Source organism: Rhodotorula graminis (genome assembly GCF_001329695.1).
Source record: "Rhodotorula graminis WP1 unplaced genomic scaffold RHOBAscaffold_6, whole genome shotgun sequence".
In the NCBI taxonomy this organism is placed as follows: Eukaryota; Fungi; Basidiomycota; class Microbotryomycetes; order Sporidiobolales; family Sporidiobolaceae; genus Rhodotorula; species Rhodotorula graminis.
This window is the reverse complement of record NW_017264933.1, coordinates 672,141-700,074: the sequence shown is the minus strand read 5'-3', so window position 1 is coordinate 700,074 and position 27,934 is coordinate 672,141. Positions and strand designations below refer to the sequence as shown.

Sequence of the window (27,934 nt, the reverse complement as noted above, 5' to 3'; positions counted from 1 at the left end):
CCACACGACGCAGAACTCGTTCAAGCGTGCCGAAGCGCTCGCGCTTCGTTGCAGATCCGGGGGCATGTACGCCGCGACTCAGACGGGCGCGACGCCGTCGAGGCCGGCCTCGCCGTAGTCGGCGACGGGAGCGGCGACGACGGCCGCAAAGGCGTGCGGGCGCTGGTTGTAGTCGATGGCGAGCGGGCGGCTGTGCGGCAAGGCGGAGAGGGTACATCAGGACAGGCTCGAGAAGGACGCGAGAGAGAGAGAGGGAAGGAGACGCACCCGCCGTACAGGTAGCCGTTGAAGCGCTCCTTGGCCGTCGTCGCCTCGTCGACGCTGCCGAGCTCGACGACGCCCGAGCCCTTGCTGCGCCCGTGCTCGAACAGGACCTCGGCGTTGGTGACCGTGCCGCACGTCGCGAACAGCTCGACGAGGTCCTCGTTCGAGGTCGACCAGGGAAGCTGCGCGACAGAAGGCCGGCCGTCAGAAAACGCTCATCGCGACGAGGCCGATGGAGAGAGAGAGGAAGTCGGGACGCACGTTGCGGACAAAGAGCTGGTGCGACGGCGGCAGCATGTGGGCCACGCCCGCCGCCGGGCCCGTCGGCAAGCCCGCAAACCCGCCGCCCATGCCCTGCGCGCCGAACCCGCCGGCGCCAAACCCACCTCCCGCCGCCGCCGCACCGTACGCGCCGTACACTCCCGGCGCCCCAAAGCCCGGGGCCATGCCGCCGCCGAACGGGGCCGCGCCGCCGAACCCGCCGCGCCCGCCGAATCCGCCGCCGAACCCACCGCGGGCGCCGCCAAAGCCGCCGCGCGCACCGCCGGCGAACGCGAGCGGGAAGCGGTCGTGGCGGACCTCGAGGACCGACTGCTGCCCGCCGACGTCGAGCGGGAAGCCGTTGTACATGTCTGCGCGCAGAAGAAGGCAGAGTCAGGAGTCGCTCGCGCTCGTGCATGGACGCAGCTCCCGCTCGCCCATCCGGACGAGCGCAGAGCACCAGGGACAGGAGGACGAGGGGACGCACCGATGGCCGTTTGAGCGTCCTGCTGCGTCTCGTAGATGACGGTGCCCGTGCCCGAGTGCGAGCCGTCCGGGTTCATCTTGACGTCGGCGCGGATGATGCTGCCCGCCGCGCGGAACAGGTCCTTGAGGTCCTGCCAGCCAACCGTGAAGGGGAGCTGCGAGCGAGTGGGACGGCCAACGAGGTCAGTGCGCGGTCCTCGGCGAGCGAGGAGGAGGGAGGGACAGAGAGAGAGAGAGGGGCGACGACGCACGCCCTGGACGAAAAGGTGCCGTCCCGATCCGCCACCGGCAACAGGCCCGCCGAACCCAGGAGCAACGCCGCCGAACCCGCCCCGGCCGCCGAAGCCACCGCCGAACCCTCCACGAGCGCCGCCGGCAAACGCGCCCGGGCCCATGTAGCCCGCGCGGCCCGAGATGGCCGCCGCGCCGTACTTGGCCGACTCCTCGCGGTCCTGTGCGAGAGAGACGAGCGTCAGTAGCTATGTCGGGACCGGCCGAGAGGGGGAAAGAGGGAGGGGGAGAGGTGGGCGCACCTCGCGGACAAAGACGGGGCGGCCGAGCAGCTGCTGGTCGTTCAGCTCGCGGATGGCGCGCTGCGCCTCTTCCGGCTGGCTGAACTCGACGACGCTGTGAGACCGAGGGAGAGAGCGGCGTCAGGACGAGGTTTGCGGCACGAGCGAAGGGGGAAAGGAGGGTCGAGGAGTGGACGGACCCGCAGCCCTTGGACATGCCGTTGGGCAGGAGGAGGATCTCGGAGAAGACGACGTTGCCAGCTGTAGGGCGCGGCGGGTGCAGGCCGGGTCGGTCGAGTCGAGGGGCCGAGAGAGAGGTCGAGTCGAGGTGGTTGGGAGGGGGATGTGGTCGAGGCGAGAGGATGACGAGGCCGATGGCGGCAGATGGAGGACGTCGGAGAGGTGGAAGGAAGGAGGAAGACCGCCGCCGCGCCGTGTCCAACGAGGAGAGAAAACCGAGCCATCCATCAATACCGCGTTCTCGCTCAGATCCCGAGGCTGCTGCTGACCCTCAACTCTTGACCTGCTCCCGCCCACACGTATACCGTCTCGCACCGAGGCGGGAAGGGATGGACGACGACCCTGAGCGGCGAGGTGCGCCGGCTCAAGAGAGGCTCGAGCGCCGAGTCGGGCGTCCACCTCAACCCGCCGCTCCTCGACGCCGTCGCCGCCTGCCCCGCCCTCGCCCTCGCTCCCGCCCTGGCCCGCCCCGAGACGAAACAGAGAACCCAGACCCACCCTCGCGCATAAAGTCCTTGAGGTCGTTCCACTTGACGCCGAACGCGAGGTTGCCGACGTAGACCCTGCACTCTTTCCTGCTGCGCTTGGCCGCCTCGTTGGCCGCCACCTCGCGCGACATGGCCTTCTGCATCGGGTTGACGAACGCGCCGCGGCCGCCACCGTGGCCGTGGCCGTGGTGCGGCGCCGGGCGGTGCGGCTCGCTGCCGCGGCGGTCGTCGCGCTCCGAGCGGTCGCGGCTGCGCGAACGCTCGCGGCTGCGCGAGCGCGCACGCTGCTGCGGCTGCTGCGGCTCGCGGTCGTCGGTGTCCATGCGGCGGGCGGCGGGGCTGCGCGAGCGGCGCGGCGAGGGGGAGCGGCGGCGAGGGGAAGGGGAGCGGCGGCGGGGAGGAGGGGAGCGAGAGCGCGAGCGCGAGCGCTGGCGGTCGCGGGGCTGTTGCGGAACGAGGAATGGATGGTGCGCAAGGTCAGTGTCGGTTGCACGAAGGGTGGGCCGTGGTCGGATCGCCCTTGACCGGCGCCGTCCTCGCGCGAGGCTGGTCACGCTCGGCAGGGTCCTCCGCTCCAGACGACCGCGTCCAGGAACCCAGAGAGGAGGTCAGACGTGAACTAACCGCATCGTCGAGCTCTGCACGGCGAGGTGGGAGGAGAGGAGGTCAGCGTCCGGCTCTTCGAGGTGCGGGGCGAGGGCTCGGTCGCTGTAGGGAGAGGCTGTGGCTCACCGGTCGGCTTGACGTCCGTTCCAAAGCTGCAAAGTCGAGACCAAGGCCGGAGAGAGGGAGAGGTGAGCAGCTCGTCGACAGCCGACGACACGGAGCGATGAGGACGACGCACTCCTCGGCTGTGGACGGGGACACAGGCAGGGTCAGCTCGCGTTCACTGGTGAGGGCAGGGCAGACAGGCGAGCTCACTCATGCTTGCAGTCGTCGAGAGTCGGACGAGGTCAGGTTCCTCCTCGTCCTCGTCGACCCGGCTTCGAGGCTGTCGCTCTCGCTCAAAGGATTTTGTACTACGCGTGATTGCATCTACAATACGACCATCATCAGCTCTATCCAGCCAGACCAGCACTCTGAGCCGAGTAGGCAGCGCTCCTTTGTTCCCCTTGCCCGCCGAGCTCCTTTGTCCGCTCTCACGCTTCACCAGCGCCCTCTTGCAGCTCTACCACCTGCACTACCTGTGTCCGTACCTCCAGATCGAGCTACCAGCTCCCTCGCGCCGCCGCTCGTCTTCTCGCACACCCGGCCCGCCTCGGTGCATCGCCTCGTTCCAACTCCACACTCGCCTCGCACAACCACAGCAACCATGGCCACGGCAGAGACCTACGTCCCCTGGGCCAAGAAGGACTCCTACGCCGACCTCGCACCGGTCCCGCAAGATGACGCGCCCAACTGCCTCGTCCCCATCGCCTACGACGAGATGTGTCCGTCCTCGCTCTCTCTCTCTCTCTCCCGGCTCCCGCAATCTCGGAATCACGACTGACACCTTGACCTGCGAGCAGACCGCGACTGCATGGACACGTTCCGTGCGCTCGTCAAGAAGGGCGAGAAGTCGGAGCGCACGCTCGAGGTCACTCAGTGGATCATCCGTCTTAACCCTGGCCACTACTCGGTCTGGTGCGCCCCGCCTCTTCCTCCCTCGGCATTGAGAGCGTGGCTCTGACCTCGCGGCCGGAACCCTGCAGGAAGTACCGCGCCGACACGCTCCTCGCGCTCCAGTCGAGCATGACCGACGAGCTCGACCTCCTCGACCAGCTCGTCAAGTACCACCTCAAGTCGTACCAGGTCTGGTGCGTCTAGCTCTTCCCCTCACTGCGAGCGAGACACGGGCCTGACCTCCCCCACGCTCGCAGGCAGCACCGCCGCACGATCGTCCTCGCGCTCGACGACCCCTCGCGCGAGCTCGAGTTCACCGCCAAGGCGCTCTCGATCGACGAGAAGAACTACCACACGTGGGCCTACCGCCAGTGGGTCCTGTGCCATTTCTGGGCCGACCGCTCGGTCGCGCCGGACGTCCTCTCGGCGCAGAGCGACGAGCGGCGACAGGAGGTCGAGCGCGTTTGGACCGGCGAGCTCGAGTACGTCGAGGGGCTGCTCGACAGCGACGTGCGCAACAACTCGGCGTGGAACCACCGGTTCTTTGTCGCGTTCGAGAGCGGCAATGGCGGCGACGAGGCGGGCGAGAGGGAGATCCGGTGCGTCCTCCCCCTTCCTTCCTTCGGCCCTCGTTCGTCGGTCACTGACTCGTCGCCGACGTACAGGTACGTCAAGGAGAAGCTTGCCTTGTCGCCCAACAACCCGTCAGCGTGGAACTACCTTCGAGGGTGAGCCTCCTCGTCGAGCTTCTCCAAGCCTGTTGCCCCCGACAGGCTGCAGATCCTTGTTTCTGACCGCCTGCTCACACTCCTCGTCTTCCACAGTATCCTCGCCCGTCTCTCGCTCCCCCTCTCGTCCCTCTCGCCCTTCGTCACCCCGCTCGCGCTCAACACGCCCTCGTCGATGCCGCCCACCGAGCCGCCCGTGTCGGACAAGGCCGAGCTGCCCGCCTTCCTCGCCATCGAGTTCCTCGCCGACGCGGCGGCGCAGGACGCTCAGGAGGAGAGCCGGGCGCGGGACGAGCGCGAGACCAAGGCGCGCGAGGCGGCAGAGGTGCGTCCCCCTCTCCCCCGCCTCCTCTTCTCGGAGTACGTCGCCGACTGACTCGAGCCCCCTTGTCCGTCGTCGTCGTCCTCGTCGTGCAGCTGTTCCGCTCGCTCGTCGAGTACGACCCGATCCGGCGCGAGTACTGGCGCTTCTCGGCTGCGCAGGCCGAGCGGAGCGTGCGTCCTGTGGTCGCCTGAGGAGCCGATTCTGCCTCGCCTTGTAGCTCTATGGTTGTACTGTAACGAGCAGTCTGCGTCGCACTTGAGCGCCCCAGGTCCAGGTTGGGCTCCACTCCGCGCGAGTCCGCGGCAACCGCTTGAGCCGACGGCTCGTGTCCTGCTCGTTATCTCGCTCGCCCGGCTCTCGCACGACCATGCTCGGGCGCACTCTGCTTCGCTCCATACCAGCCGCATCCCGCCGCACGTTCAGCATGGCCCCCGTCGCCCTCGACTCGCCCTCGTCGCCGTCCTCATCAGCGTCGTCGCCCAAGGTCCTCCTCGCCGACCCGATCCACCTCGCGACGCCGCTCCTCAAGCAGCTCTCGGCCTCGTGGGATGTCGTTGTGCGCTCCCCTGTCCTCCCGCTCTCCCCTGCTGGAGCCGCGCTGACCGACTTCCCCACGCAGACTCTCGCCAGCTCGTCGCGAGCAGAGTTCCTCGCCGACTGCCGGGCGGGCAAGTACGACGGCGTCGAGGCGATCTACCGACACTTCAAGGGCGCGTCGACCAAGGTGCGCCTGGCCGCTCTCCCCGTCACGACTCGACCAAGCCAGAAGACGCTGACCCTCTCTCTCTTCCGGCTCCGCGCAGGTCACGGGCCTGCTCGACCCGGAACTCGTCGAGGCGCTGCCAAGGTCGCTCCAGTTTATCGCGCACAACGGCGCCGGCTACGAGTGCGTCCTGCCTTCCCCCGCACGCCTCGCGCCCCCGCCCCACGGCTCGCCCGCTCACCTCTGCACTCCTCTCGCGCACAGCCAGATCAACGTCCAGGCGTGCACCGACCGGCGCATCCAGGTGTCGAACGTGCCCGTCGCGGTCGACGGCGCGACGGCCGACACGGCGCTGTTCCTCCTGCTCGGCGCCCTGCGCCAGTTCAACGTCGCGCAGGCCAACTTGCGCGCGGGCAAGTTTAACGCCGGGCTCGAGATGAGCCACGACCCCGAGGGCAAGGTCGTGCGTCCCTCCTCTCCCTGTCTGTCTGTCGAGCGAGGTGGACGCAGAGCGAGTCGAGCTAATGGGGCTCGAGAGCGCGCGCAGCTCGGCATCGTCGGCATGGGCGGCATCGGGCGAGCGTTTGCCAAGCGCGCCCGCGCGATCGGCATGACGGTCGTGTACCACAACCGGAACCAGCTCTCGCCCGCGCTCGAGGACGGCGCGACGTACCTGTCGTCGCTCGACGAGCTCTTGTCGACCTCGGACGTCGTGTCGCTCAACCTGCCGCTCAACGCCCACACCAAGCACACGATGTCGACCCCGCAGTTCAAGCGCATGAAGCCGACGGGCGTGTTGATCAATACGGCGAGGGGCGGCGTCGTCGACGAGGCGGCGCTCGTCGACGCGCTCGAGGCGGGCGAGATTGCAGCGTGCGGGCTCGACGTGTACGAGGACGAGCCCAAGGTCCACGAGGGCTTGCTGCGGCTTGAGGGGACCAAGGCGTTCTTGCTGCCGCACGTCGGGTGCGTCGACCGTCTCGCTCCCTCGCACGAGCGTCCACCGAGTGAGACTGACCTACCTGCGCCCGTTCCCCTCTCCCTCTCCTCTCCCTCTCTCTCTCTCTCTCTCTCTCGCCCTCTCGCAGCACGTTGACGGTCGAGACGCAGCGCGAGATGGAGAGCGTGTGCCTGCGGCAGATCCAGGCGGGCCTCGCGACGGGCAAGCTCCCCTTTACGGTGCCCGAGCAGAAGGGCCAGTTTTGAGCGGGTCCTCTAGACGCAGTGCAACATACCCCCTTTGGACGTGCTCAGAGGCTTGTCGGAGAGCGGCGCCCGGGAGTAAAGCTGAGACGGCGACACGCGCCTGTGGTTCTTGTCCGTCGCCGAGAGGAGGACGAGGCTCGGTTGAACGACCTCCCTCACTCTCTTGCTTGCGCACCCGCTCCCTCGCTAGCCAGCTTGCTACTGCACATCCACCCGTCAGCCCGCCCCACCGCACCCACCGAGCCAGCCCTCTTCCCTCGACGTCCGCCCGCGCCTCGTCGTCCTCGCACCTCGCGCCCCTCGCCCCCCTCGCCGCGAATCCCTCCTCCTCCTCGCCTTCTCTTCCCCCACCAGCCCACCAGGTGAGGGCCACCTTTCCCGCGATCTCGCACGATCTCGCAACCTCGCGCGCTCGCCCCTCGCGCGCTCGCGAGCGTGCACCGCCCAGAGCTCAGCCCGCCCTCGCCTGTTCCCCCCGAGTCGCTCAACGGCGATTCCGCGCTCGCGGCCACGACACGCCTGGGCGCGGTCGTCGGGGTCTCGCAGTGCTCGGTCGGGGGCCGTTGGAGGTCCAGGCGAGGTCGGAGCCGCAGCGCCCGGGCTGTCGAGCGCGCGCGGCGAGGGATCTGCGCTCGGTGGGAGGACCGGCAAGGGGGCGGGCACGGCGCCTTGCGCGTCGGTGGACTGCCGCGAGGGGCTCTGCAGAGTGCTCTGGGCTCGATGGGCACGCGCTCGAGGGTTTAGAGGGCCGGCGGCCGGCGCTGTCGGCGGGAGGACGCACACCCCGCCGACGCGGACGGCGAGGCGGGTGCGTCGGCGACGGCGGCGGCAAGGGGAGGCGCCGAGCGCGCTACGTGGGCCCGCAGGGCTACTCTGCCCGTTCAAGATTCCAGGAGCGCCGCACGAGCCGTTGACGCTGACCTCGTCCTCTCCCCTCCTCGCGCCGCAGCTCGCCTAGCACCTCTCGTTCATCATGTGCGTCCCACCTCTTCCCCTCTGAGCACTCGCGTATCCGACCTGACCCTCCCTTTGCCCACGCAGGTGCGGCATCTTCGCGTATGCCTCGTTCCTCTGCGAGCGTGTGCGTCGACCCTCCCTCTCTCTCTCTCTCTTCCGGCGCGAGCCTCACTGACGCGCCCGATTCGCCGTCGCAGGACCGCCGCTTCGTCCTCGAGACGCTCGTCAACGGCCTGCAGCGCATGGAGTACCGCGGGTACGACTCGGCCGGCCTCGAGATCGAGGGCGACGACCCGATGGAGCCGCTCATCTTCAAGGAGGTCGGCAAGGTGCGCATGCTCAAGGAGAAGGCCATGAACGCCGACATCGACATGGACAAGAGCTACGTCAGCCAGACGTCCATCGCCCACACTCGGTGCGTCCTCGCTCTCCCCGCCCCCTCACCTCGCGGTTCTCTCGTACGGCGAGCTCACATGCCTCTCTCCCCGTCTCTCGTGCAGCTGGGCCACGCACGGTGTCCCGTCCGGTACGTCCCACTCTCGCCTCGATGAGCGAGGGGACGTGCGCGAACTGACCTCGTCGACCCTCGTACAGTCACCAACTGCCACCCCCACAAGTCTGACGCGCGCAATGAGTTCACTGTCGTCCACAACGGCATCATCACCAACTGTGCGTGCTCTCGCTCTCTCTGTGCTGCCTCCTCCCCCCTCGGCGCACCCTGACCTCGAGCCCGTCGCCTGCGCGCAGACAAGGAGCTCCGCCTCGTCCTCGAGAAGCGCGGCTACAAGTTCGAGACCGACACCGACACCGAGGTCGCCGCCGTCCTCACCAAGTACCTGTTCGACTCGCAGAAGGGCAAGCAGATCAGCTTCACGGCCTTGATCAAGAGCGTCATCATGGAGCTCGTGCGTCCCCCTCCCTCTCTACCTCTTTCCTCGCGTGCTCGGACCGGGGCACTGACCCTTAGGCCTGTCCTGCAGGAGGGCGCGTTCGCGTTCGTGTTCAAGTCGATCCACTACCCGGACGAGATCGTCGTCGCGCGCCGAGGCTCGCCCGTCCTGATCGGCGTCAAGACGGAGAAGAAGCTCAAGGTCGACTTTGTCGACGTCGAGTTTGCCGGCGCGGCCGACGCCGACAAGGCGCTCGAGGAGGGTGCGGCGCCCGGTGCCGCCAACGGCCTGCTCGGCGTCCCCTCGGCGGCCAACCCGCACGGCGGCAAGCTCGTGCGCAGCCAGTCGCGCGCGTTCCTGTCCGAGGACGGCATGCCCCAGCCGATCGAGTTCTTCATCGCGTCGGACGCGTCGGCCATCGTCGAGCACACCAAGCGCGTCCTGTACCTCGAGGACGACGACATTGCCCACATCGCCGAGGGCGAGTTCCACATTCACCGCCTGCGCAAGAACGATGGCACCGTGTCGACCATCCGCGCCATCGAGACGCTCGAGATCGAGCTCGCCGCCATCATGAAGGGCTCGTTTGACCACTTCATGCAAAAGGAGATCTACGAACAGCCCGAGTCGGTCGTCAACACGATGCGCGGCCGCGTCAACTTTGACACGCACACGATCACGCTCGGCGGCCTCCAGGCCTACCTCCACGTCATCCGCCGCTGCCGTCGCCTCATCTTTGTCGCCTGCGGCACCTCGTACCACTCGTGCCTCGCGGTGCGTCCTCTCTCTCTTTGCCCTCGTCCAGGCGCCCGAGACTGACTCGCCTTTCCGGTACAGACTCGCTCCATCTTTGAGGAGCTGACCGAGATCCCGGTGTCGGTCGAGCTCGCGTCCGACTTCCTCGACCGCAAGACGCCCATCTTCCGCGACGACGTGTGCGTGTACGTGTCGCAGTCGGGCGAGACGGCCGACACGATCCTCGCCATGCGCTACTGCCTCGAGCGCGGCGCGCTGTGCGTCGGCGTCGTCAACGTCGTCGGCTCGACCATCTCGCGCGAGTCGCACTGCGGCATCCACGTCAACGCCGGCCCCGAGATTGGCGTCGCGTCGACCAAGGCCTACACGTCGCAGTACATTGCGCTCCTCATGATGGCGATCCAGCTCGCCGAGGACCGCACGTCGATGACGGCGCGCCGCAACGCCATCATCGACGGCCTGCACGACTTGCCCGGCCAGATCCGCGCCATCCTCCAGCACGACTCCGAGTTCCAGTCGCTCGCGCCCATGCTCGCCAAGCAGACGTCGCTCCTCATCATGGGGCGCGGCTACCAGTACGCGACGTGCCTCGAGGCGGCCCTCAAGATCAAGGAGCTGTGCTACGTCGCCGCCGAGGGCCTCCTCGCCGGCGAGCTCAAGCACGGCCCGCTCGCCCTCATCGACGAGCAGATGCCCGTCATCCTCGTCATGACCCAGGACTCAATCTACCCCAAGGTGCGTCCCGGCGTGTGTCTCTCGCGGGACCTCGTCACTCACCGCCCTCGCTCCCCTCGCAGGTCCGCTCGGCGCTCGAGCAGGTCATTGCGCGTGGCGGCAAGCCCCTCATCATCGCCAACGACACGGACCGCAACCTCGACGACTCCAAGTGCGCCCCTCATTCCTCGGTCGTCAGGGCGCATCTTGAGAAGGTGGGCGGGCGAGGCGACACTGACCTCTCCATCTCTCTCCCCTCCTCTCTCCTCGCCCTCTCTCTCTCCCCTCCTACCTTGCTCTCCCCCTCGTTTCCCGCTCGTCTTGGTCGTCGCCTCGCTGCAGGTGCGCCTTTTTACATCCTCGGTCGTCGTGAGGACGCCCGTGCGGCGAATCGACACTGACCCGCTCTTCTCTCCTCCCTCTCCTCCCTCCTCCCTCCCCTCCTTCCTTCCTCCCCTCTCTCTCTCTCTGTCTGCACGACCGCGCCCGTCCTCGCCGTATTTCTCTCTGGTCGACGCCGACACCGACACCCTCTCCTCGCCCTTCGACTACACCCTCCCGTCACTCACTCGCAGGCACGGCGTGATCCGGGTTCCGCAGACGGTCGACTGCCTGCAGGGCATCATCAACATCGTCCCGCTTCAGCTGCTCTCCTACCACATGGCCGTCGCAAAGGGCTGCAACGTCGACATGCCCAGGAACTTGGCTAAGAGTGTGACAGTCGAGTAGCGACTTGGCCCCCTTTTTGTGTACTCTCCCTCCCTCCCTCTCTCTCTCTTCCACGGACATTGAATCTCGCAGGGCTCTTCTTAGTCTCTCTACGCGTTTGCGCGCGTTCGGCGGTGCGAGAGAGAGAGAGCGGAAGCGGGAGCGGGCGGGCGGGCGAGCGTGAAAGTGAGAGGATCCGGGCGCGCCGGGCGCATTGGCAGTGGCAAGGGACTGTGGCGCGGCTTCGACCCGTCGGACACGACGCGCAGACCGCCCTCTCGCTCTGGCCGGGCCGAGTGAGGCGCTCGCAGGCCGGCCGTTGCCGCCGAGGAGGCGACAGGTGCGCGCCCACTTGCTCGGTGTGCCGTCGTCGACGGCCGGCTCCAGCTGCAGCCACCTCTCTGCTCCCGCGAGAGCAAGCCTGCACGCTTGTCCGTGAGAGGCTGCACTTCTGCGCCCGCGAGCGTGCGCTGGAAGAGCTACACGCGCGGCTTTGCTCAGCGCTCAGGCCTGCTCGACTTTCGACGAGTCGAGCTTCGCGTCTACTCGTGATGCTCAGGCGCCGACGTTCGCGAAGCGGACAGCGATCTGGCTCCTGTCCTCGTCCCTGACAGCGTCGCTACGCCGCCTCTCCCCAATCCTCGAGATTCTGATTCAAACTAGTCGTCCGACTTGCGTTCGCTCGCATTCCGCCCGCGTCGCGACGACGCACGGGCGCACGCTTGGGTTGGGGCGACGCCTTACTCTCATCGACAAGGTCAGGCTGAACCGCAGCAATCAGGAGTGTTCGAAAGCGTGCTAGCGAGGCGGCGCCCGTCCGCTCTCTGCCGCTCTCGAGCCTCTCTCACGCAGCCTCGTGGACCAAGGTTGGCCTCGCGGCTCACGCTCGTGCATCGCGTCAGAGAGCTCTCAGAAGAAGTGCGCAGGACGTGAGAACGTCGAGCGCGCCCGGACGTCGCCCTGCTCGTGGCTTTCCCGCCTCGCTCAGACCTCGCCTTGCAGTGAGCGGCCCTCCCGCTTCGCCGCTCTTCGCGGAAAGACTCTCGACTCGCTGGCCCAGCCAAGAGCGCGAGGGAGCATCCGAAGCGCCCGGACTCGTCACCAGTCGCCCCTTTCGTTTTGCTGCCACCCTCGCACTCTCGCCAGCGGAATCCTCCACCTTGCTTGTCAGTCCTCGTCAGCTGTTTCACGTCGAGCTGACTCGGACGTCGACCTCGTGCTCTCTTCTTTTTCGCTCGTCGCACTCTGCCTTCCCAACATCGACCTTCTCAAGTTGCTCCGCCTCGGACACTCGCCGTCTCATCGACTCTCTCTTCAGACGAAACGCCACGTCGACGGGAACGCGAGAGGCTCGAGGGCTTGCCGGCCCGAAAGAGACCGCCTCGGTGCGGCTCCCTCGCAACCGGCGCCGACATTCTCGCGCGATTTTTTGCCACTCGGTTGCCCTTTGCGACGCTCTCTCGCTCGCTCTATCTCGCGCGCACGCCGCTAGATGCTCGAAGGGGCGCACACTGGGTGACCTGCGCCGCACCTTGCCAATGCGCCCGGCGCGCCCGGATCCTCTCACTTTCACGCTCGCCCGCCCGCCCGCTCCCGCTTCCGCTCTCTCTCTCTCGCACCGCCGAACGCGCGCAAACGCGTAGAGAGACTAAGAAGAGCCCTGCGAGATTCAATGTCCGTGGAAGAGAGAGAGAGGGAGGGAGGGAGAGTACACAAAAAGGGGGCCAAGTCGCTACTCGACTGTCACACTCTTAGCCAAGTTCCTGGGCATGTCGACGTTGCAGCCCTTTGCGACGGCCATGTGGTAGGAGAGCAGCTGAAGCGGGACGATGTTGATGATGCCCTGCAGGCAGTCGACCGTCTGCGGAACCCGGATCCCGCCGTGCCTGCGAGTGAGTGACGGGAGGGTGTAGTCGAAGGGCGAGGAGAGGGTGTCGGTGTCGGCGTCGACCAGAGAGAAATACGGCGAGGACGGGCGCGGTCGTGCAGACAGAGAGAGAGAGAGGGGAGGAAGGAGGAAGGAGGAGAGAGGAGTGACCACAGCCTGAGGGGAGGCGCGCCAACCGACCCAATCTCATCACCCTCCTCAACTCTCTTGCTCTGTCCACCCTCGCTCGCAGCTCGAAAGCTTGCGCCACTCTCGCCCGCCCCTCGCAGAGCCCGAGCCATGCGCGTTCACCTGCCGCGCGCGCCGCTCCTGGCCCTCCTCGTCGGCGTCATCTCGACCCTCCTCGCCGGCGCCTCTCGCGTCAAGGTCCAGTCGGGCGAGGTCGACCGCGAGGGCAGGCCGACTGTCGAGCTCAGCATTGATCCTGCCGAGGGCTTCACGTGCGTCCCCATCTCCCTCTCCCTCACTCCCCCTTCTCCTTCGTCCCCCACACTCGCCCTTGACGAGAAGCTGACCGCCCGCTCGCCCGCCCGCAACAGGATGATGATCGCGACCTACAAGCGCGACGCCAACCTTTCGCCCTTGATCAAGCACCTCACGACCCAGCCGCCGCCGTCGCTGCGACACATCGTCATCGTGTGGCAGAACGTCGGCGTCGACCTGCCCGACTTTCTCAACGCGACCTCGCTCGAGCAGTACTCGACCTCGGGCGTCGTCGTCTCGGTCCGCAAGAGCGAGCGCAACAGCATGAACGAGCGATTCCGGCCCCTCGTCGACTGGGACACCGAGGTCTACACCGACGCCGTCATGATTCTCGACGACGACGTCGTCCTGCAGCGCAACGCGATCGAGTGGGGCTACCAGCAGTTCCTCGAGGTCAACGGTGCGCCCGACGCGCCAGGCCGGCTCGTCGGCTTCTCGGCGCGCGACTACGACAAGGTCGACGGCGAGGTCAAGTACGTCGTCCGCCCGCGCAAGACGTACTCGATGGTGCTCAGCAACGCCGCGTGGCTCCGCAAGGAGTGGCTGCACAAGTACTGGGAGGACTCGGTTGAGATGCGCGGCCTGCGGGACTATGTCGACCAAGGTGCGCCCGCTCTTTCCCCCTCTCTCCCTTCCTCTCCCTCTCTCTCTCGCTGCCAGACGCTCACCCTCTCGCGCGCACGGGCAACAGTGTTCAACTGCGACGACCTGCTCATCAACTACCTCGTGTCGAACCTCACGGGCCAGCCGCCGCTCCTCCTCCAACCCAAGACGCCCCTGCGCACGATTGGCGGCGACGGCCTCTTCAACCGCGGTTCTGTCGCCGTCGACGCCGACGGCAACGACATCGTCCCTCCTCCCTCGACCTCGTCTCCCTCCTCCACCGACGGCGACACCGACCTGCCCGCACCCGACGCCGCCATCGACGCCGCGGCCGGCCTGCCCGCCGCCGGCCACTTTGACCAGCGCCGCCAGTGCCTGTCGCACTACTTTGCGCACTTTTCTGCGTTTGCGCCAGCAGCAGCAGCAGCAGAGCCGTCGCCGTCGCCGTTCTACCCGCTCGTGCGCACGTCGACGAGCGCGAGCCAGGACGTCGAGGACCACTCGCGGTGGCTGTTGCGCGGCGAGGCGTGGGAGACGCCCGAGGCGGCGGCGTACGTGCCTGCGCCGGCGCAGGACGCGGTCGACGAGGGCGACGAGGGCGAGCAGGAGCGGGAGCGGGAGCGAGGCGAGGGTGCGGGCGACGACTGGGCGCCGCTGAGCGCCGAGGACCTCGCCGAGCACGAGGAGTTTGGCATGATGCTCGACGACATGAGCGAAGACGAGATTGACGAGCTCATGGCCGAGCTCAACGAGGCGCTCGCCGAGGCTGGGCTCGAGGGCATCGACGACTCGCCGGCGGCAGCGGCGGAGGAGGACGACGAGGGCGAGTTCCTGGGCGAGGTCGTCGAGGAGCCGACCCTGTTCGAGGACGACGACGACGACGAGCAGGAGCACGCCTCGCGGCGAGCAGGAGGGCACGACGAGCTGTAGAAGGACCTCCTCTCTGTGCAACCAGTTTTCACAGAACCCGCGCCTCGCCCAGCTCTACTGCCCCTCCCACAAGTGCCACTCTCGCCCGCTCTCCCCTCCCTCCCCCTCCCCCTCTCCCTCCCCCTCCCGCACGCCCTCCCGCTCTCGGCCCCCAACCCTCACGACGCACGCCCACCCGCCCTCGGCCTCTTGCCTCCCGCGCTCGGCCTCCTCCTCCTCACCGCGCCCGCGCCCGCGCTTGCGCTTCTTGCCGTTGGGCCGCTTCGAGGTGCCGACGACGGGCGAGGGGGACGCTGCCGAGAGGTGCGAGAGGGGCGCGTGCGGGAAGGGGTGGAGAGAGAGGGAGAGGAAGGGGAGGTGGGGGGGGCTGTTGGGCGGGTGCAACGGGGCGGCGGGGGCGGGGGCGCGTGTGGGTGCGGGTGCGGCGGGGCGGCAGGGGTAGGAGGGGAGCGACTCGGACTCGACGGCGTGCCGCGCCGCCGCCTGCATGAACAAGGACAACCTACTTCAACTGGAGCAAGCTCGACGAGTACGTGCGCGTGTTCCTCTGGGGACCCCCCGAAACTGTGCGCATCGACGATAAGGTCATCTTCTGCCAGAGCTACCGCGACAAGAAGGGTTCGTAACGCTCTCGTGTATCAGAACAACAACCCGCTTCGGCTCGTCGTCTGCGACTACTTCTACTCGAACAAGAAGGTCCTGTTCGACAACATCGTCGGGTTCCCCTCGTTCGATGAGTACATGGTCGTCGCCGAGGTGCGGCCCACTCTCTCTTTCTCTCTCTCTCCTCTCGTCCTCGAGCCCCTCTCTGACCGACTCGACGAGCGCTCTGCAGGTCTCGGAAAACTCGCGCGCTATCGAGCTCACGTGTCGCTCGATGGCCAGACGTTCGCGCTCGCCCGATTCCGACCCAACATGCACCTCGAGAACCAGGTGCGTCCCTTGCCCTCTCTCGATGGTCCGGCTCGCAGAACCGCGGTCGCTCAAGCCGGCGCTGAGCTGGGGACGGACCCCGCCCTGTGCGCCCGCTCGAGGTGGTCGACACGGGGGAAGGGGGGAGCACAGCTTCGAGATGAGCGAACGGCAGAGCTGACAGCCTCGTCAACGTGCGCAGGACCGACTACGCCACCTCGTCGACTGCCCAACGGCGCAACTAGTCCCCCTCGAGCTGTCCGCCCACCCCCGTCTCGGCTCCACCCCGGCGCCCGCCCCTCCTCCTCCTCCTCGACCTCGTCTCGCTCCATACTGGCGGCCATGGCTCAGCAGGTCCGTCTCGAACCTCTCGCTGCACCTTCTCTCGTCGTCTCTCCAGCCGTCGCTGACCCGCTCTCGCCGACGCGCAGCCAAGACCGCCGGCCCCCGCAGGCCAGCCGGCGTACCGCTGGGAGGGCGACTCGACCTTGCATTCGTGCGTCCCAGCTCTCCCTCTCGAGTCTCCCTCGTCGAGCACGACACTGACTTGTCGCCCTACCCGACGCAGCTACACCTACGACTACATGATTGTGCGCCCTCGGCCCTACGAGCTCCCCCCTCAACCCTCCTTCTCAGCCAACGACCAACGCCCTGACCCACCTCCTCTCTCCTCCCCCGCTCGCAGAAGCGCGGCTGGACCGAGGCGGCGACACGGTTCGCGCAAGAAGCCGGCATCGACGAGGCGGCGTGGGCCGGTCCGCCGATCGAGGCGCCCCAAGGCCTCCTCTACGAGTGCGTCCTCTCGTTCCCTCTCTTCCCCCCTCCTCCTCTCTCCTTCCAGCCCGGCCCAACCATGCACTGACACCCGCTCGACCCCGCACCGCACCGGCACCCGCCCGCCCGCAGGTGGTGGTCCGTCTTCTGGGACGTCTTCATCGCGCGCTCGCAGAAATCGGGCCCGCGCAACCCGAACGCCGACGCCTACGTCGACGCCATGCGCGCCAAACGCGAGCCGTACACCGTCACGGTCGCTCCTGGCCCGGGCGCGGGCATGGGCGCACCGCCGAGCATGACGCTCCCGCGCTCGCTCGCGCACCCGTCGCGCGGCGTGTCGGGCTCGGCGGCGGCGTCGGCGTCGCCGTACGGGCAGCACCCGCAGCAGCTCCAGCAGCAGCAGCAGCAGCAGCCGCACGGCGGCGCAGCAGGAGCAGGAGGAGGAGGAGCGGGAGGGCCACCGCGAGCGGCGTACGGCCAGATGCACGTCCTCGAGCAGCAGGAGCTCCAGTCGCAGATGCAGCAGCGCGGACGCGTCCAGCAGCTCCAGGGCCAGGCGGGCATGCGCCAGCTCGCGCCGTCGGCCTCGGGGGCGGGCGCGGCGGCGGCGGGCTCGCCGGGCGGGCCTGGCGGAGGAGGAGGAGGGCCCGGCGAGCAGGGCTACCCGCCCGGGCAGGGTCCACCGCCGCCGCAGCAGCTCCAGCAGCGCCAGATGCAGGGCGGGCTCCCGCCGCAGCAGCAGCAGCAGCCGTCGCCGCACCCTCAGCAGCAGCAGCAGGCGCCTTACGGCCACGCGGCGCCGCTCTCGGCCCAGCAGCAGCCGCACCCGGGCCACGCGCCGCCGCCGCCGCCGCCGCACGGCGACGGGCCCTCGTCGAGCGTGCACGGCTCGCCGCAGCTCGTGCCGGCGAGCCACCCGTACGCCAACGGGCGCGGCGGCGGCGGCGGGCACGAGCAGCCGCAGGGACAGGGGCAGCAGGGTGGCGGCGGCGGCGGCATGAACCCGGCGTTCCAGGCGGCCATGGCGGCGGTTGGGCTTGCGGGGAGGGACCCCGAGTCGCTCGCCAACGAGGAGCATGTGCGTCCTCCTCTTTCTCTTCTCTATCTCTCTCTCCCTCTGTCCCTCGTCTGTCGCCTCGTCAGGACGGACACTGACAGCGTCGTGTGTCCCTGCAACAGGCCGCCATCGCTGCGCAGATGCGGCGCATGGGCGCGCTCCCGCCGAGCCAGAACCCGGCGATGCGGCAGGGCCTGCCTCAGCATCAGCAGCAGCAGCAACAGCAGCAGATGATGATGATGCAGGGCCGGGCGCCTATGCCGCAGCGCATGCCGTCGGACCCGCAGGCGAGGATGTACTTTGTGCGTCGACTGTCCTCCCTTCCTCCTTCTCCTCGTTCCGCCAGGTCCTGACGACGTCGCCCTGCCCGCCAACAGCAGCAGCAGCAGCAGCAGGCTCAGCAGCAGCAGCAGCAGCAGCAGCAGCAGCAGCGCATGATGCAGTACGCGCAGCAGCAAGGCGGTCCGCCCAACGCCGGCTCGCCCGCCTCGCCCGCCTACACCTCGTCGCCCTACTCGACGCCGCACGTCGCCCACATGCAGATCCCTCCCGCTCCCCCTCCTCCCGGCCTGCAGCAGCAGCAGCAGCAGCAGCAGCACGGCATGCACTCGTCACCGGCCCACGAGTTTGCCCAGCCGCCGCCGCTCCCGCTCGCCCAGCCGCCGCCCTCCCGCGCCGGCAAGAAGCCGCAGCAGGTCGGCGCCAAGGGCCCGCCGGGCACGAACGGCCTCGGGGCCAAGCGTGCCGGGGGGCCGGGCGCAGGAGCAGGAGGAGCGGGAGGAGGGCCGGTCGAGGACCCGTCGCCGCGCACGAGGAAGCGGCCCCGGCCTGGGACTCGCGGCGGCGGCGGCGGCGGCGGCGGCGAGGACGACCCGGGCACGCCGGCGTGGGAGCAGGCGCTCGGCGCGGGCAGCCCTGCGCCCGGCTCGCTGCCGCAGGCGCCAGGAGGCGGCATGTACGGCCAGGACCCGGCGGGCCCGTACCGGCCGAGCCCGAGCCCGTCGGGCATGATGCAGCCGCCGCCGCCGAGGAACTACCAGCTCCAGCAGCAGCAGCAACAGCAGCAGCAGCACCACCAGCAGCAGTACCTTGGCGGCAACGGCGTCGACGGCTCGTCGATGGGCATCAACGGCGGCGGCGGCGGCGGTCCAGGTCATCCCGGGCAGCAGCAGCACCCGGGCATGGTCAACGGCAACGGCAACCTGAGCCGACCCGCGTCGGCCATGTCGAACCACCACATGTCGCCCGCCGGCGGCCCGGGCCCGATGCAGCACTTCTCGCCGTCCATGGCCGGCGGTCCTCCGCCGCCACCGCCACAAGGTCCCGACCCGCACGCCATGTCGCCGGCTCAGCAGCAGCACATGCAGATGCAGATGGGCAGCGGCGGCGGCGGGCCGGGTCAAGGCGACATGGGCGGCCCAGGGCGGCCGTTCTCGACGCAGCAGCAGCAGCAACAGCCCCTCTCGGCCACATCGACGCCCCTCCCTCCACCGTCGCAGCAGCTCGCGCCGCCACCGCCACTGCCGCCGTCGTCGTCGTCCGTCGACGTCAACGGTGGAGGAGGAGGCCCGAGCGGCGACTCGTCGCTTCAGTTTGGCGTCAGCGGCGGCGACGACATGTTCTCGGGCCTCGACTTTGACACGTTCCTCAACAACGACATGTTCGCCGAGGACCCGACGACGTGAACACGCCGTCGCCGTCGTCTTCGCTCTTTCATCGTCACGCCGTTCCGCCTTCCCCCGACTCGCCCTTTCGCCCTTTCTCCTCTCGCCCTTTCTCCTCTCGTCCTCGTCAGCACGTCGTCATCATCGTTGTCCGCCAGTACATAGCTCGGCGTGCTCGTTACCTCTCGCCCCCCCAAAAACCCCTCCTGTTGGCCGTCCTCCCTCCTTCTTTTCCAACCTCTCTCCTCGTCTGCAACCTTCTCTATCCCTCGATGTCCCCTCTCGTCATTTCGTCCTGTCCTCCTCCCTGCCCCTATCTCTCTCGCGCGCACTTTCTTCCCTCTCTCTCTCTTCTCTCGGGTCCACATCTCCCCTCGCCGTCTTGCAGCAGAAGAAGTCCGCAATACAGCCCCGCAAAAAGAGCAAGTACGCCGTCGTCTCGGCGTCGCGCAGGGCGGCGGCTTGGGCACCCGGGCTCGAGAGAGGGTCGACTTTCTCGTCGTCGAGGAGGACGAAGGAGGGCGGGGCGTCGGGGCGGGAGGAGGGAGGCGAGGGCTCGCGCAGGAGGGTCGTGTCTGCGAGCGAGAAGGTGTGTGTCAGTGGTGCGCATAGCTCAAAGAGACAGAGAGGAGGAGGCGAGAGAGAGAGAGAGAGAGAGGAAGAGCAGGACGCACAGTGCCCGCTGCCGTCCTCGCCATGGTGGTTCACCGCCGCGTACATCTCGTACGTCGTCTCGGGCTCGTGCGGCGCGTTGAGGTGGTAAGGCGAGTCGAGCGCGAGCGGCGGCAGGAGGTGACCGAGTGGGAGGGGCTCGAGCGGCAAGGCGACTCGCGTCGAGAGCTTGTGCGCGAGCGGGTCGAAGCGCTTGAGGTGGATGATACTGCGACAGAACGACCTCGGGTCAGTCTCTGCACGTCGAGAGAGATGACAGAGACGAGAGAGACTCACAGGATCTGGGGCAGGCGCGCGACCGAGAAGCGCTTCGAGGTCGAGCGGAAGGTGCGGCACGAGGGGCAGTGCCTGCGCGCGCCAGTGTCGCGGTGAGCTCACGCTCCATCAGGAGCGCGGGATAAGCACGCACCACGCGTTGTCGCCGTTCAGGATCTCCTCGGCGAGGAACGCGTCGATGCATTGCGAGAGCGACACGGGCCGAGTTGGCGAACGCGGCGCCGGGATCGAGAGCGAGAGCGTCTGCAGGGGGCTGAAGGTCGTCGACGTCGTCTGGCAGTGCATGCACTCCATGCGGTTGCGCAGGAACCCTGTACGTAGGACACAGACGCGTAAGTCGTCGACCTTCCCAAAAGTCGAGGACAGCGCGAGGGCGAGCGACGACGCACCTTGGAACAGGTCGATCACGATCGAGTCGTTCCTCGCGCGGTACTGCTCCCACTCCTGGTCGGCGGCGACGACCTCGGGTAGACGCTCGAGCTGTGCCTCACGCTCGGGCGAGACGATGCGCGGCGGCGGCGGCTCGACGACGAGGTTCAGGTCCTCGTGCAGGCCGTCGAGGAGCGTGAGGAGGACCTCGTGTGCGTCTTGCTGCGTCGGCTCAAGGAAGCGGTCCGACAGGCGGCCGATCGTGTCCTGCGTGAGAGACGAGGTGAGTCGTCGGGAGGGGCTCGACGAGGGGAAAGAGGGAGAGCGAGACGCACGCGAAGCTGTACGGGCGACGCCGAGCGGTACTCGCCGCCTCTCATGACCTGAACGAGGCGGGCAAAGCTCTGTGTGCGCAAGAGAAAGAATCAGTGGCGCCCTCACCCTCGAGCGAAAATGAGGAGGACGTACCTTGGCCAACGCTCCTCGCAAGCCGAGCCGGCTCGTCGTGTTGATCTCGTCCCGATAGCTGTCATCTGTAGATAGAAGCGAGGTCAGGACGGGATCAAGGCAGAGGAGGGAGAAAGGGCGGCGACGCACTCGAGAAGAAGTCCGCGAGCGCGTCCGTCGCGACGAGAGCTTGCAAGACGGCCGACAGGTAGCACGTGTTGCCGAGGTTGACGAGCCCAGTGTAGGCAGATGCGGGAGGTACCCGATGGACAAAGGACGGGCCCGTCTCGAGCGAAGACCGTGCCGAGCTGCTTGACACCGAAAGCGAGGACGACCGAGTCGACGACGCCTCGCTCGAGTCGTCCGGGTCGACGTCGCGGTAGGCGCTTCGCTCGAGGACGTCGAGATACGGGTCCGGGCTCGACGGGTAGGTCGGCGCGACGGGTGGGTGCGGCGGCGGAAGGCGAGCGCACGAGCCTCCTCGAGAAGGCGAATCGCGCGCCTGAGCGACAAAGGTCGACTGACGGGCTGGAGATGGCGGGCGACGCGCGCAATACGGCTCCTGGTACTGGTCGACACGTGTTGAGGAGCGGTACGGGGCCGGCCGAGGCGGAACTGGTCCAGGAGGAGGAACGGGTCGAGGTCGAGGCGGCGAGAACGACGGCGGCGCGGGCTTGACGTCGTCCAGGTCCGACTCGTCGTCCTCGCTCGACGCTTCATGAGCTCGTCGGCCGCTCACGGCGGCAGCGCCCTCGAGCTCGTCGCGTCGAACTCGCCCGTCGCCTTTGCGGAACAGGCCGACGACGCTCTTGCGCCGGGCGACGAGCCTCGCGAGCCCGCCCTTGCGGTCCTCCTGCCGCATGGCGGCGAGTACGACGTCGCCCATCGTCTCGTGCGAGTGGTGCCGCTTGCGCTCGTCGTCGATCACCTCCTGGACCGCTTGCCGCAAGGTCGGCGGCCGCGAACTGGAGCGAGCAGGACGCGGCGCCTCTCGAGCAGTCGGCCGCCGGTCGTCATCGTCGCTCGCACGACCGTCATAGTATTCTGAGAGCGCGGCGGCCTTGTCGGGTCGAGGTGGGCGACCGGGACGAGGCGGTCGAGCTGGCGGGTCGTCGTTGTCGGGGCGGGCGAGGACGTCGATGGCTCGAGGGATCGACCGCCAGAACATGCTCGTTGACACAGACAAGAGCTCGAGAGGAAGAGCCAGACGAGAGCAGCTCAGCGGACACCGGGCAGCTCGCTTCGGAGTGTCCGCGCAAGTCGGAGAGGAGCCGAGGGGCGCGAGCGTCGTCCGTTCGTCGGCACCGCTCGTGTCTCGCCGTTTCGTGCGCCTAGATGGCTTCGCGATAGCTCGAGTCTGCTGCTACCGTTGCAGGCGAGAGGTAGCGCAGGCGAGCGCGCAAAGACTGGAAGTCGACCTTCGCAAGTCGAGACGATTGTCGCCTCCTCCTCGTCACAAAGACCTGCATGCGCAGCGTTTGCTCTCAGATCCGCGTGCACTCACGAGTATACCAGACCTCGAGTGTGCAGGCTGACAGAGTGTGTGCACGAGGCGAGCGGGGGAAGGAAGCGCCGAAGCGAGGAGCGCGCCGCCGCACTTTCGCCTCTCCCCTTCCTTCTCCTCACTCGTCATCTCGCTCGACCCACCTCGTTCCACCCAGGTGAGCTTCTCCCTCGCACTCAGCCTCTCTCCCCCACGAGATTCGTCTCACTGACTCGCTCGGCATCCTCCTCCTCCCCCGTTCCCCCTCGCAGCCGTCGCCCTCTTCACCTCCTCCTCCCCAGCACCACCCTCTCGCGTTCAACATGGTCGGCAAGTCCTCGGGCGGCAAGAACGGCGACAAGACGACGCGGCCCTCGCGCTCGAGTGCGTCCACCCCTCTCTCTCTCCCCTTTTGACCTCGGGGCGGCGAGGCGCCTCGTTGACATCGCGTCGACCGCCTCGCCCGCTCGCAGCCAAGGCGGGCGTGCTGTTCCCTGTCGGCCGTATCCACCGCTTCCTCCGCAAGGGCGCCTACGCTCCCCGCATCGGCGCCGGCGCTCCCAGTGCGTCGACTCGCCCTTTCCCACTCTCCCTCTCTCCCTCACCCGAGTTGACCTCGGCCGCCCACACAGTCTACCTCGCCGCCGTCCTCGAGTACCTCGCCGCCGAGGTCCTCGAGCTCGCCGGCAACGCGGCGCGCGACAACAAGAAGGGCCGCATCACGCCGCGCCACCTCCAGCTCGCGATCCGCAACGATTAAGTTTTATAAGAAAAAAAAGAATATATAAGGCTTTTAAAGCTTTTAAGGTTTCACCACTCTCTCTCTATCTCTCTGCGCCGTGACTGACTCTCGCTCCTCGTCCGTCGCGGCTGCAGCCGGAGCAAGTCGACCTCGCCTCGTCCCTCCCCTCGCACCCAGCGACCAAGCCCTGACCTCGTCGTCCCTCGTCGCGCGCAGGTCCTCCCGCACATCAACCAGGCCCTCCTCCCGAAGAAGGAGGACAAGAAGAAGAAGAAGCAGGCGGACGAGTGAGCGCCGCGATGCAGCCCGCGCCTCTTTCCCTCGCACCCTCGCCGTCGTCGTCTCCCCTTTCCCTGTTGCTGTAGTTCTCCTGTTCTCTCCGCATGCTTAGGACGAAACGCACTTTCTCTCTCTCTCTCGCACGGACCCAGGACGCACGAGAGAAAACGAGAGCGAGCTCCTCGAGATGCAGAGAGGCGACTCAGGCGCTGCCATGCTTGGCCTGCTCGCGCTTCTCCTTGAGCTCGCGGTACATGCGCACGGCGCGCTCGCGCTCCTGGTCGAGCAGCGCCTTCATGGCCGGGTTGATCGGCAGCCTCGAGCTGCCGACGGGCGCCTCGACGCCGCCCTTGCCCGCGCCGGCGCCCTTGAGACGCACGACGCCCGGGCCCTCGCTCGTCGTACCGCACGCAGCGGCGCCCCCTGGCCCGAGCACCTTGTGCATGAGGCCGCGGCGCGCCGGGTCGGCGAGCGTCGGCGGGGCCTGCACCACGTCGCCGATGCGACGGCGCTGCGACACCGTCTCGAACTCGGTGCGGCCCGAGCGGTTGCGGCCCGCATCTTCGTCGTCGTCGTCGTCCGACCCGGCAGTGGCGGCGCGAGGCTTCTTGGCAAACGGGTCGCGCGCCTCGTCCGGCGTCGCCTTGGGCGCCTTGCGCAGCGGCTTGCCGTCGCGACCGCGCTTGACCGGGCCCTCGTCGACCTCGTCGTCCTGCTCGCCCGCCTCGCCGTCCTCGCCGTCGTCGGCCTTCTTCTTGCCCTTGCGGTCCTTGCGCTTCTGGGCCGTCGAGCCCGCCTGCTGGATCGCCGAGCGCACCGTGCCGCGCATCTCTTGCTCGACGCGCCGGTTGAACGACCCGAGCGACTCGTACGGGAGCGGCGTCATGGCGGCAGGCGGTTTCTGCGAGAGTTTGGGGGGCGCGAGAGCGGGGTTAGCTTTGCGCTGCTCGAGGAGAAGAGACAGAGAGAGAGAGAGAGAGAGAGAGAGAGAGGGGGAGGCGCACCTTGTGCTGGTTCGGGTTCTTGCCCTTGGTCTCGTCCTCGAGCTTGCGCTTCTTGGCCGCGTGGTACTCCTCGCGCAGCTTGACGGCGTTAATGACCCTGCGAGCGGCGGCGCCGCGACTCGTCGTCCATCAGCGCGCCATTCTCGTCGCCCACCGTGCCACCGAGTCCCGAGAGCGGAACACAGAGAGAGAGAGAGAGGGGAGGGGGGCGCACCTGAACGCCGACTTGCTCGCACCGGCCATCTCGTCGGCCCCGTTACCCGCGCCGCCCTTCTTGCGCCGCTTGTTGTTGCCGGCCGCCTTTGCGCCTGCTCGGGGCTCGGCGGGCTTGTCGCCGCCCTCGAGGGGCGAGCCGTCCCACTGGGTGCGGATGATGGGCAGCAGCGAGTCGGCGGCCGTCGGCGCGAGGTCGTGGCCCCTGCGTGCGTGGGAGCCGGGGGTCAGGAGGGAACGGGGGAGATGAGATGAGAGAGGGGACGCAACTGGTGGTTGGCGCGGTCGAGACGGATGGAGCGCTTGGCGCGCTTGTGAGGCATGCTGAGAGGCTCGACGCAGCGGGTGCGGAGCGGCAGGTGGTGGGAGAGAGGGAGCTCGACAAGAGGTGGGGGAGAGAGTCGAGGTCGAGCTTGGCCGGTGCGAAGAGGCGGTGCAGGCAGCGGCTCTCTCCCTCTCTCTCGTGGGCGCGCAAAGACTGGGTGCCACTGCTACGAGCTGCTCTCGAGGCGGCCGTGTGAGCCTCACGGGAACGAGAGCGCGAGTGAGTCGGAACGGCGCGCTCTCGAGCCTCCTCGCGGTCGGCGAGCGCCGTGCTCTCCTCGCCTGCCCCAGTCCGGCTGCACTGTTAGTCGTTGCACCTCTCAGCCGACCTCGCCCGTCTCTCCGTCCCCCTCCCTCTTCTGCGCCTCCCCCTCCTCCCCCTCGTCCTCCTCCCTCTTCGCCCTTCCCCTCCTCCCCGCCCGCCACTCCCTCACCTCCCTCAGCAGCGCCACCACGAGGGGCACCGCGACGGGCCCAAACAAGGGCGTGTACACGGCGTACTTGTGCTCGTCGGGAAAGTACAGGAGCGCGAGCATCGACGGGTCAAAGTAGGCCTCGGCCGCGAGACGCTGCGCGACAGCGGCGTGCAAGAGCGCGGTCGCGGGCGAGGTGGACGAGGAGAGCGAGGCCTGTGCGCGAGCGCCACGGCAAGAAGAGTCAGTGCGTGCGTGAGTGGCGAGACGCGCATGCCGGGACGACGAGGCCCAAGAGAGGGAGAGCGGACGAGGGACGCACCGCCTCGAGGGCCTCGAGCGCGCGCCCGACCCTGGCCTGCACCTCGCGCGAGATGCGCATATTGGGGATCCGCCGCGCGAGCGTCACGAGCGCCTCGAGCGAGTCGACGCTGTCGTGCGCCGCCTCGCGCAGCCGGCGCCGCACGAGGGCGTCGTGCTCGGCGGTGGTGGTGGGGGTGACGGTGCGGGGCGACGCGAGAGGGGAAGGGGAAGGGGAAGGCGAGACGCCGAGGAGGGTGCGGAGCTGAGCGGCAAAGAGGCGGAACGAGGGCGCAAAGTCGGCGGGCGAGAGGGCGAGAGGAGGTGCGGCCGGCGAGGAGGCGGGAGGGTTCAGGATGACGACGCCGCCGCGTTGGGGCGTGATGAAGGCCGGGGGTCGTCTCTGCGCCGTCTGAAAGAGGGTTTCCCTGTCAGTCCCGGTCGCTCGAGAGAAGGGGGGGGGGGGGGGGAAAGGAGGACGCACCCGAGTCGTGGATGCGGAGCGGCCGGTTCTCCGGGCTCGGGACAAAGAGGAGAAAGTGCAGCACAGGGTCGAGCGTGTCGCCAGATGCTGCGAGAGCGAGAGAGGCGAGTCAGTCATCGTACTCCATGCGCGTCTTCGAGGAGAGAGAGGGAGAGGGCGAGGACGGACCCAGGTTCCAAGCGGCGTTGTTGACAAACGCGCGCAGGTCGTGCTCCTCGACGTGCGCCCCCTCGCGCCCTTGCTCGCGATGGACAGGGACCGCGAGAGGCGCAAAGTACTGCACCTGGGTTTCGACCGTAAAGTTGTGGAGCGGCGCGAGCGACGACAGGAGCGGGCGGATGTGGCCTGCGCGGGTCATCGCGACGGGTGCGTCAGTCTGCGGGCGGGCAGGCGCGACGGGGGCCGAGATGCACGAGGAAGGGAGAGGGGGACGCACGAGAGAGGAGCTCGTGGGCGTTCCACGACAGGACGGCGCCGCCTGCGGCCGAGTCCTGGTTGAGGAGGCTGAAGACGAGCTTGATGTGCGGCGAGTACTTGACGACGCGCGAGTCGGCTTCGTCTGTGCCTCGGAACCGTCATCCATGTCAGTCGAGGCTCTGGTCGAGCCGCACAGACAACGGAGAGGACCAGTCGACGCACCTGCCGAGTCGCCCACCGCGGTCGTCGTCGCGCGAGGTATCCGCTCGTGCCAGCGCTCGGCCCAGTCGTGGATGCGGTGCTCTGGGAGCGGTTTGCGCTCGAGCGAGGTCGTGGTCCACCACAGGGGGAGGCCGACGAGGATGGCGGCCCAGAAGGCGGCGACGACGAGGCGGCGTTGGCGCACGTCGACGGCGAGGCGGGGCGGCTCGGCGCGAGAGGGTGGTGGTGGTGGTCGCTGTTGTGCGAGGTCGAGCATGGCTCTCGCTCGTTGGTGAGAGCAGAGGGGAGACTGGGCCGGACCCGAAGCCGCCGCTCCACCTGGGACCGTCGCTCTCCCTCTCGCCAGAGCCACAGCCTCGCTCTCGCTGTGAGCACCTGCTCGTCGGTGCAGCACCACCACACACCCTCATCGCCCGCCTCAAGCCCACCCGCTCCCCCCATCTCGCCCAACTCACCTCTCGACCCTCGCCCCCCTCCCCCCTCCTCCATCCTCATCTCTCGCGCTCAACCCCCCGCCCCGCACCCGCACCCGCGATGCAGTCCGTCAGCCGCTTCCTGTGGGGCCCGACGCCGCAAGAAAAAGTCCGCAAGTGGCAGCAGCAGCTCAAGAAGGAGCAGCGCGCGCTCGACCGCGAGATCCACGCCCTCGACTCGGCCGCGACCAAAGTAAAGGGCGACGTCAAGCGCCTCGCGCAAAAGGGCGACACCAAGAACGCCAAGTTGCTCGCGAGGGAGGTCGTGCGCAGCAATCGCCAGAAGCAGCGCATGTTGACGTCCAAGGCCCAGCTCAACTCGATCAACATGCAGCTCGGCCACCAACTCGGTCCGTCCTCCCCCCCCTCTCTGCGCCACTCTCTCAAGGACAGCGAGAACTGACTCGAACGTGACACGCAGCCATGGTCAAGGTGACAGGCACGCTCCAGGCGTCGACCGACATTATGAAGGCGTCCAACGCCCTCGTCCAGCTCCCGCAACTCGCCGGCACGATGCGGGAAATGAGCGCCGAGATGATGAAGGTGCGTCCTCGCTCCCCCCCCCCCCCCCCAAAAAGGGGGGGGGGGGGGTTCCGGGCTGAGCAGGAGGCAGGGGAGCCCACCGGGAGCTTTTGTGGTTGTCATTGTTAGATGTGGGTTGTGAC

The 27,934-nt window shown here is 68.2% G+C and overlaps 11 protein-coding genes across 11 annotated transcripts in view; 8 read left to right on the top strand and 3 right to left on the bottom strand.

Annotated features, from left to right (window-relative positions):
• Positions 1-78: 78 nt before the first annotated feature.
• Positions 79-2,574, bottom strand: RHOBADRAFT_43836 (uncharacterized protein; the record flags this gene model as incomplete). Its single annotated transcript, XM_018414301.1, has 8 exons — positions 79-190; positions 268-446; positions 526-896; positions 1,013-1,166; positions 1,263-1,463; positions 1,545-1,638; positions 1,724-1,784; positions 2,262-2,574. 8 exons carry the CDS (start codon positions 2,572-2,574, stop codon positions 79-81), a joined length of 1,485 nt encoding a protein of 494 aa, XP_018271380.1.
• Positions 2,575-3,401: 827 nt separating this feature from the next.
• RHOBADRAFT_53321 (uncharacterized protein) lies at positions 3,402-5,163 on the top strand. The gene is made up of 7 exons (XM_018416778.1): positions 3,402-3,681; positions 3,760-3,874; positions 3,943-4,047; positions 4,111-4,452; positions 4,519-4,581; positions 4,678-4,906; positions 4,999-5,163. The coding sequence occupies exons 1-7, from the start codon at positions 3,564-3,566 to the stop codon at positions 5,095-5,097; spliced, it is 1,071 nt and encodes a 356-aa protein (XP_018271379.1). The 5' UTR covers positions 3,402-3,563; the 3' UTR covers positions 5,098-5,163.
• Positions 5,164-5,330: 167 nt separating this feature from the next.
• Positions 5,331-6,815, top strand: RHOBADRAFT_14779 (uncharacterized protein; the record flags this gene model as incomplete). Its single annotated transcript, XM_018412219.1, has 5 exons — positions 5,331-5,630; positions 5,710-5,792; positions 5,874-6,072; positions 6,157-6,575; positions 6,698-6,815. 5 exons carry the CDS (start codon positions 5,331-5,333, stop codon positions 6,813-6,815), a joined length of 1,119 nt encoding a protein of 372 aa, XP_018271378.1.
• Positions 6,816-7,873: 1,058 nt separating this feature from the next.
• RHOBADRAFT_31705 (uncharacterized protein) lies at positions 7,874-10,861 on the top strand (the record flags this gene model as incomplete). The annotated part of the gene is made up of 9 exons (XM_018412988.1): positions 7,874-7,894; positions 7,970-8,187; positions 8,273-8,298; positions 8,367-8,441; positions 8,520-8,677; positions 8,753-9,436; positions 9,500-10,153; positions 10,216-10,304; positions 10,708-10,861. The coding sequence occupies 9 exons, from the start codon at positions 7,874-7,876 to the stop codon at positions 10,859-10,861; spliced, it is 2,079 nt and encodes a 692-aa protein (XP_018271377.1).
• A 2,146-nt stretch (positions 10,862-13,007) lies between these two features.
• Positions 13,008-14,780, top strand: RHOBADRAFT_53319 (glycosyltransferase family 64 protein; the record flags this gene model as incomplete). The annotated part of the gene is made up of 3 exons (XM_018416777.1): positions 13,008-13,168; positions 13,268-13,815; positions 13,903-14,780. The coding sequence occupies 3 exons, from the start codon at positions 13,008-13,010 to the stop codon at positions 14,742-14,744; spliced, it is 1,551 nt and encodes a 516-aa protein (XP_018271376.1). The 3' UTR covers positions 14,745-14,780.
• Positions 14,781-15,231: 451 nt separating this feature from the next.
• On the top strand, positions 15,232-15,901 carry RHOBADRAFT_43832 (uncharacterized protein; the record flags this gene model as incomplete). The annotated part of the gene is made up of 4 exons (XM_018414300.1): positions 15,232-15,273; positions 15,387-15,500; positions 15,580-15,677; positions 15,859-15,901. The coding sequence occupies 4 exons, from the start codon at positions 15,232-15,234 to the stop codon at positions 15,899-15,901; spliced, it is 297 nt and encodes a 98-aa protein (XP_018271375.1).
• Positions 15,902-15,998: 97 nt separating this feature from the next.
• RHOBADRAFT_53318 (uncharacterized protein) lies at positions 15,999-19,172 on the top strand (the record flags this gene model as incomplete). Its single annotated transcript, XM_018416776.1, has 7 exons — positions 15,999-16,010; positions 16,088-16,152; positions 16,225-16,246; positions 16,342-16,448; positions 16,563-17,508; positions 17,610-17,789; positions 17,865-19,172. 7 exons carry the CDS (start codon positions 15,999-16,001, stop codon positions 19,170-19,172), a joined length of 2,640 nt encoding a protein of 879 aa, XP_018271374.1.
• Positions 19,173-22,721: 3,549 nt separating this feature from the next.
• Positions 22,722-23,158, top strand: RHOBADRAFT_43829 (uncharacterized protein; the record flags this gene model as incomplete). Its single annotated transcript, XM_018414299.1, has 3 exons — positions 22,722-22,782; positions 22,872-22,961; positions 23,031-23,158. The coding sequence occupies 3 exons, from the start codon at positions 22,722-22,724 to the stop codon at positions 23,156-23,158; spliced, it is 279 nt and encodes a 92-aa protein (XP_018271373.1).
• A 421-nt stretch (positions 23,159-23,579) lies between these two features.
• On the bottom strand, positions 23,580-24,972 carry RHOBADRAFT_66394 (uncharacterized protein). The gene is made up of 4 exons (XM_018418956.1): positions 24,907-24,972; positions 24,638-24,841; positions 24,424-24,520; positions 23,580-24,320 (listed from the first exon to the last, which is right to left on the bottom strand). The coding sequence occupies exons 1-4, from the start codon at positions 24,957-24,959 to the stop codon at positions 23,622-23,624; spliced, it is 1,053 nt and encodes a 350-aa protein (XP_018271372.1). The 5' UTR covers positions 24,960-24,972; the 3' UTR covers positions 23,580-23,621.
• A 1,294-nt stretch (positions 24,973-26,266) lies between these two features.
• RHOBADRAFT_14433 (uncharacterized protein) lies at positions 26,267-26,708 on the bottom strand (the record flags this gene model as incomplete). The annotated part of the gene is made up of 2 exons (XM_018412203.1): positions 26,267-26,502; positions 26,594-26,708. Coding segments are annotated over 2 exons (351 nt in total), but the record flags the coding sequence as incomplete, so codon positions are not given.
• Positions 26,709-27,330: 622 nt separating this feature from the next.
• RHOBADRAFT_31704 (uncharacterized protein) overlaps positions 27,331-27,934 on the top strand; it is a gene marked incomplete at both ends in the record, with an annotated part of 2,909 nt that continues 2,305 nt past the window's right edge. The window contains 2 exons of the mRNA XM_018412987.1: positions 27,331-27,619; positions 27,691-27,812. Coding sequence (XP_018271370.1) covers positions 27,331-27,619; positions 27,691-27,812 — 411 coding nt within the window. The remainder of the gene's footprint in view (positions 27,620-27,690; positions 27,813-27,934) is intronic.

Bases quoted from the DNA above. Each gene is read 5' to 3' on its own strand.
- RHOBADRAFT_66394 (XM_018418956.1), bottom strand. From the start codon at position 24,959: ATGCCTCACAAGCGCGCCAAGCGCTCCATCCGTCTCGACCGCGCCAAC. The intron at 24,521-24,637 runs GTGCGCCCCCCT...CGCCGCTCGCAG, and splicing joins GCGAGCAAGTCGGCGTTCAG to GGTCATTAACGCCGTCAAGC. The intron at 24,321-24,423 runs GTGCGCCTCCCC...AAACTCTCGCAG, and splicing joins AGAACCCGAACCAGCACAAG to AAACCGCCTGCCGCCATGAC.
- RHOBADRAFT_53321 (XM_018416778.1), top strand. From the start codon at position 3,564: ATGGCCACGGCAGAGACCTACGTCCCCTGGGCCAAGAAGGACTCCTAC. The intron at 3,682-3,759 runs GTCCGTCCTCGC...ACCTGCGAGCAG, and splicing joins CATCGCCTACGACGAGATGT to ACCGCGACTGCATGGACACG. The intron at 4,582-4,677 runs GTGAGCCTCCTC...CGTCTTCCACAG, and splicing joins GCGTGGAACTACCTTCGAGG to TATCCTCGCCCGTCTCTCGC.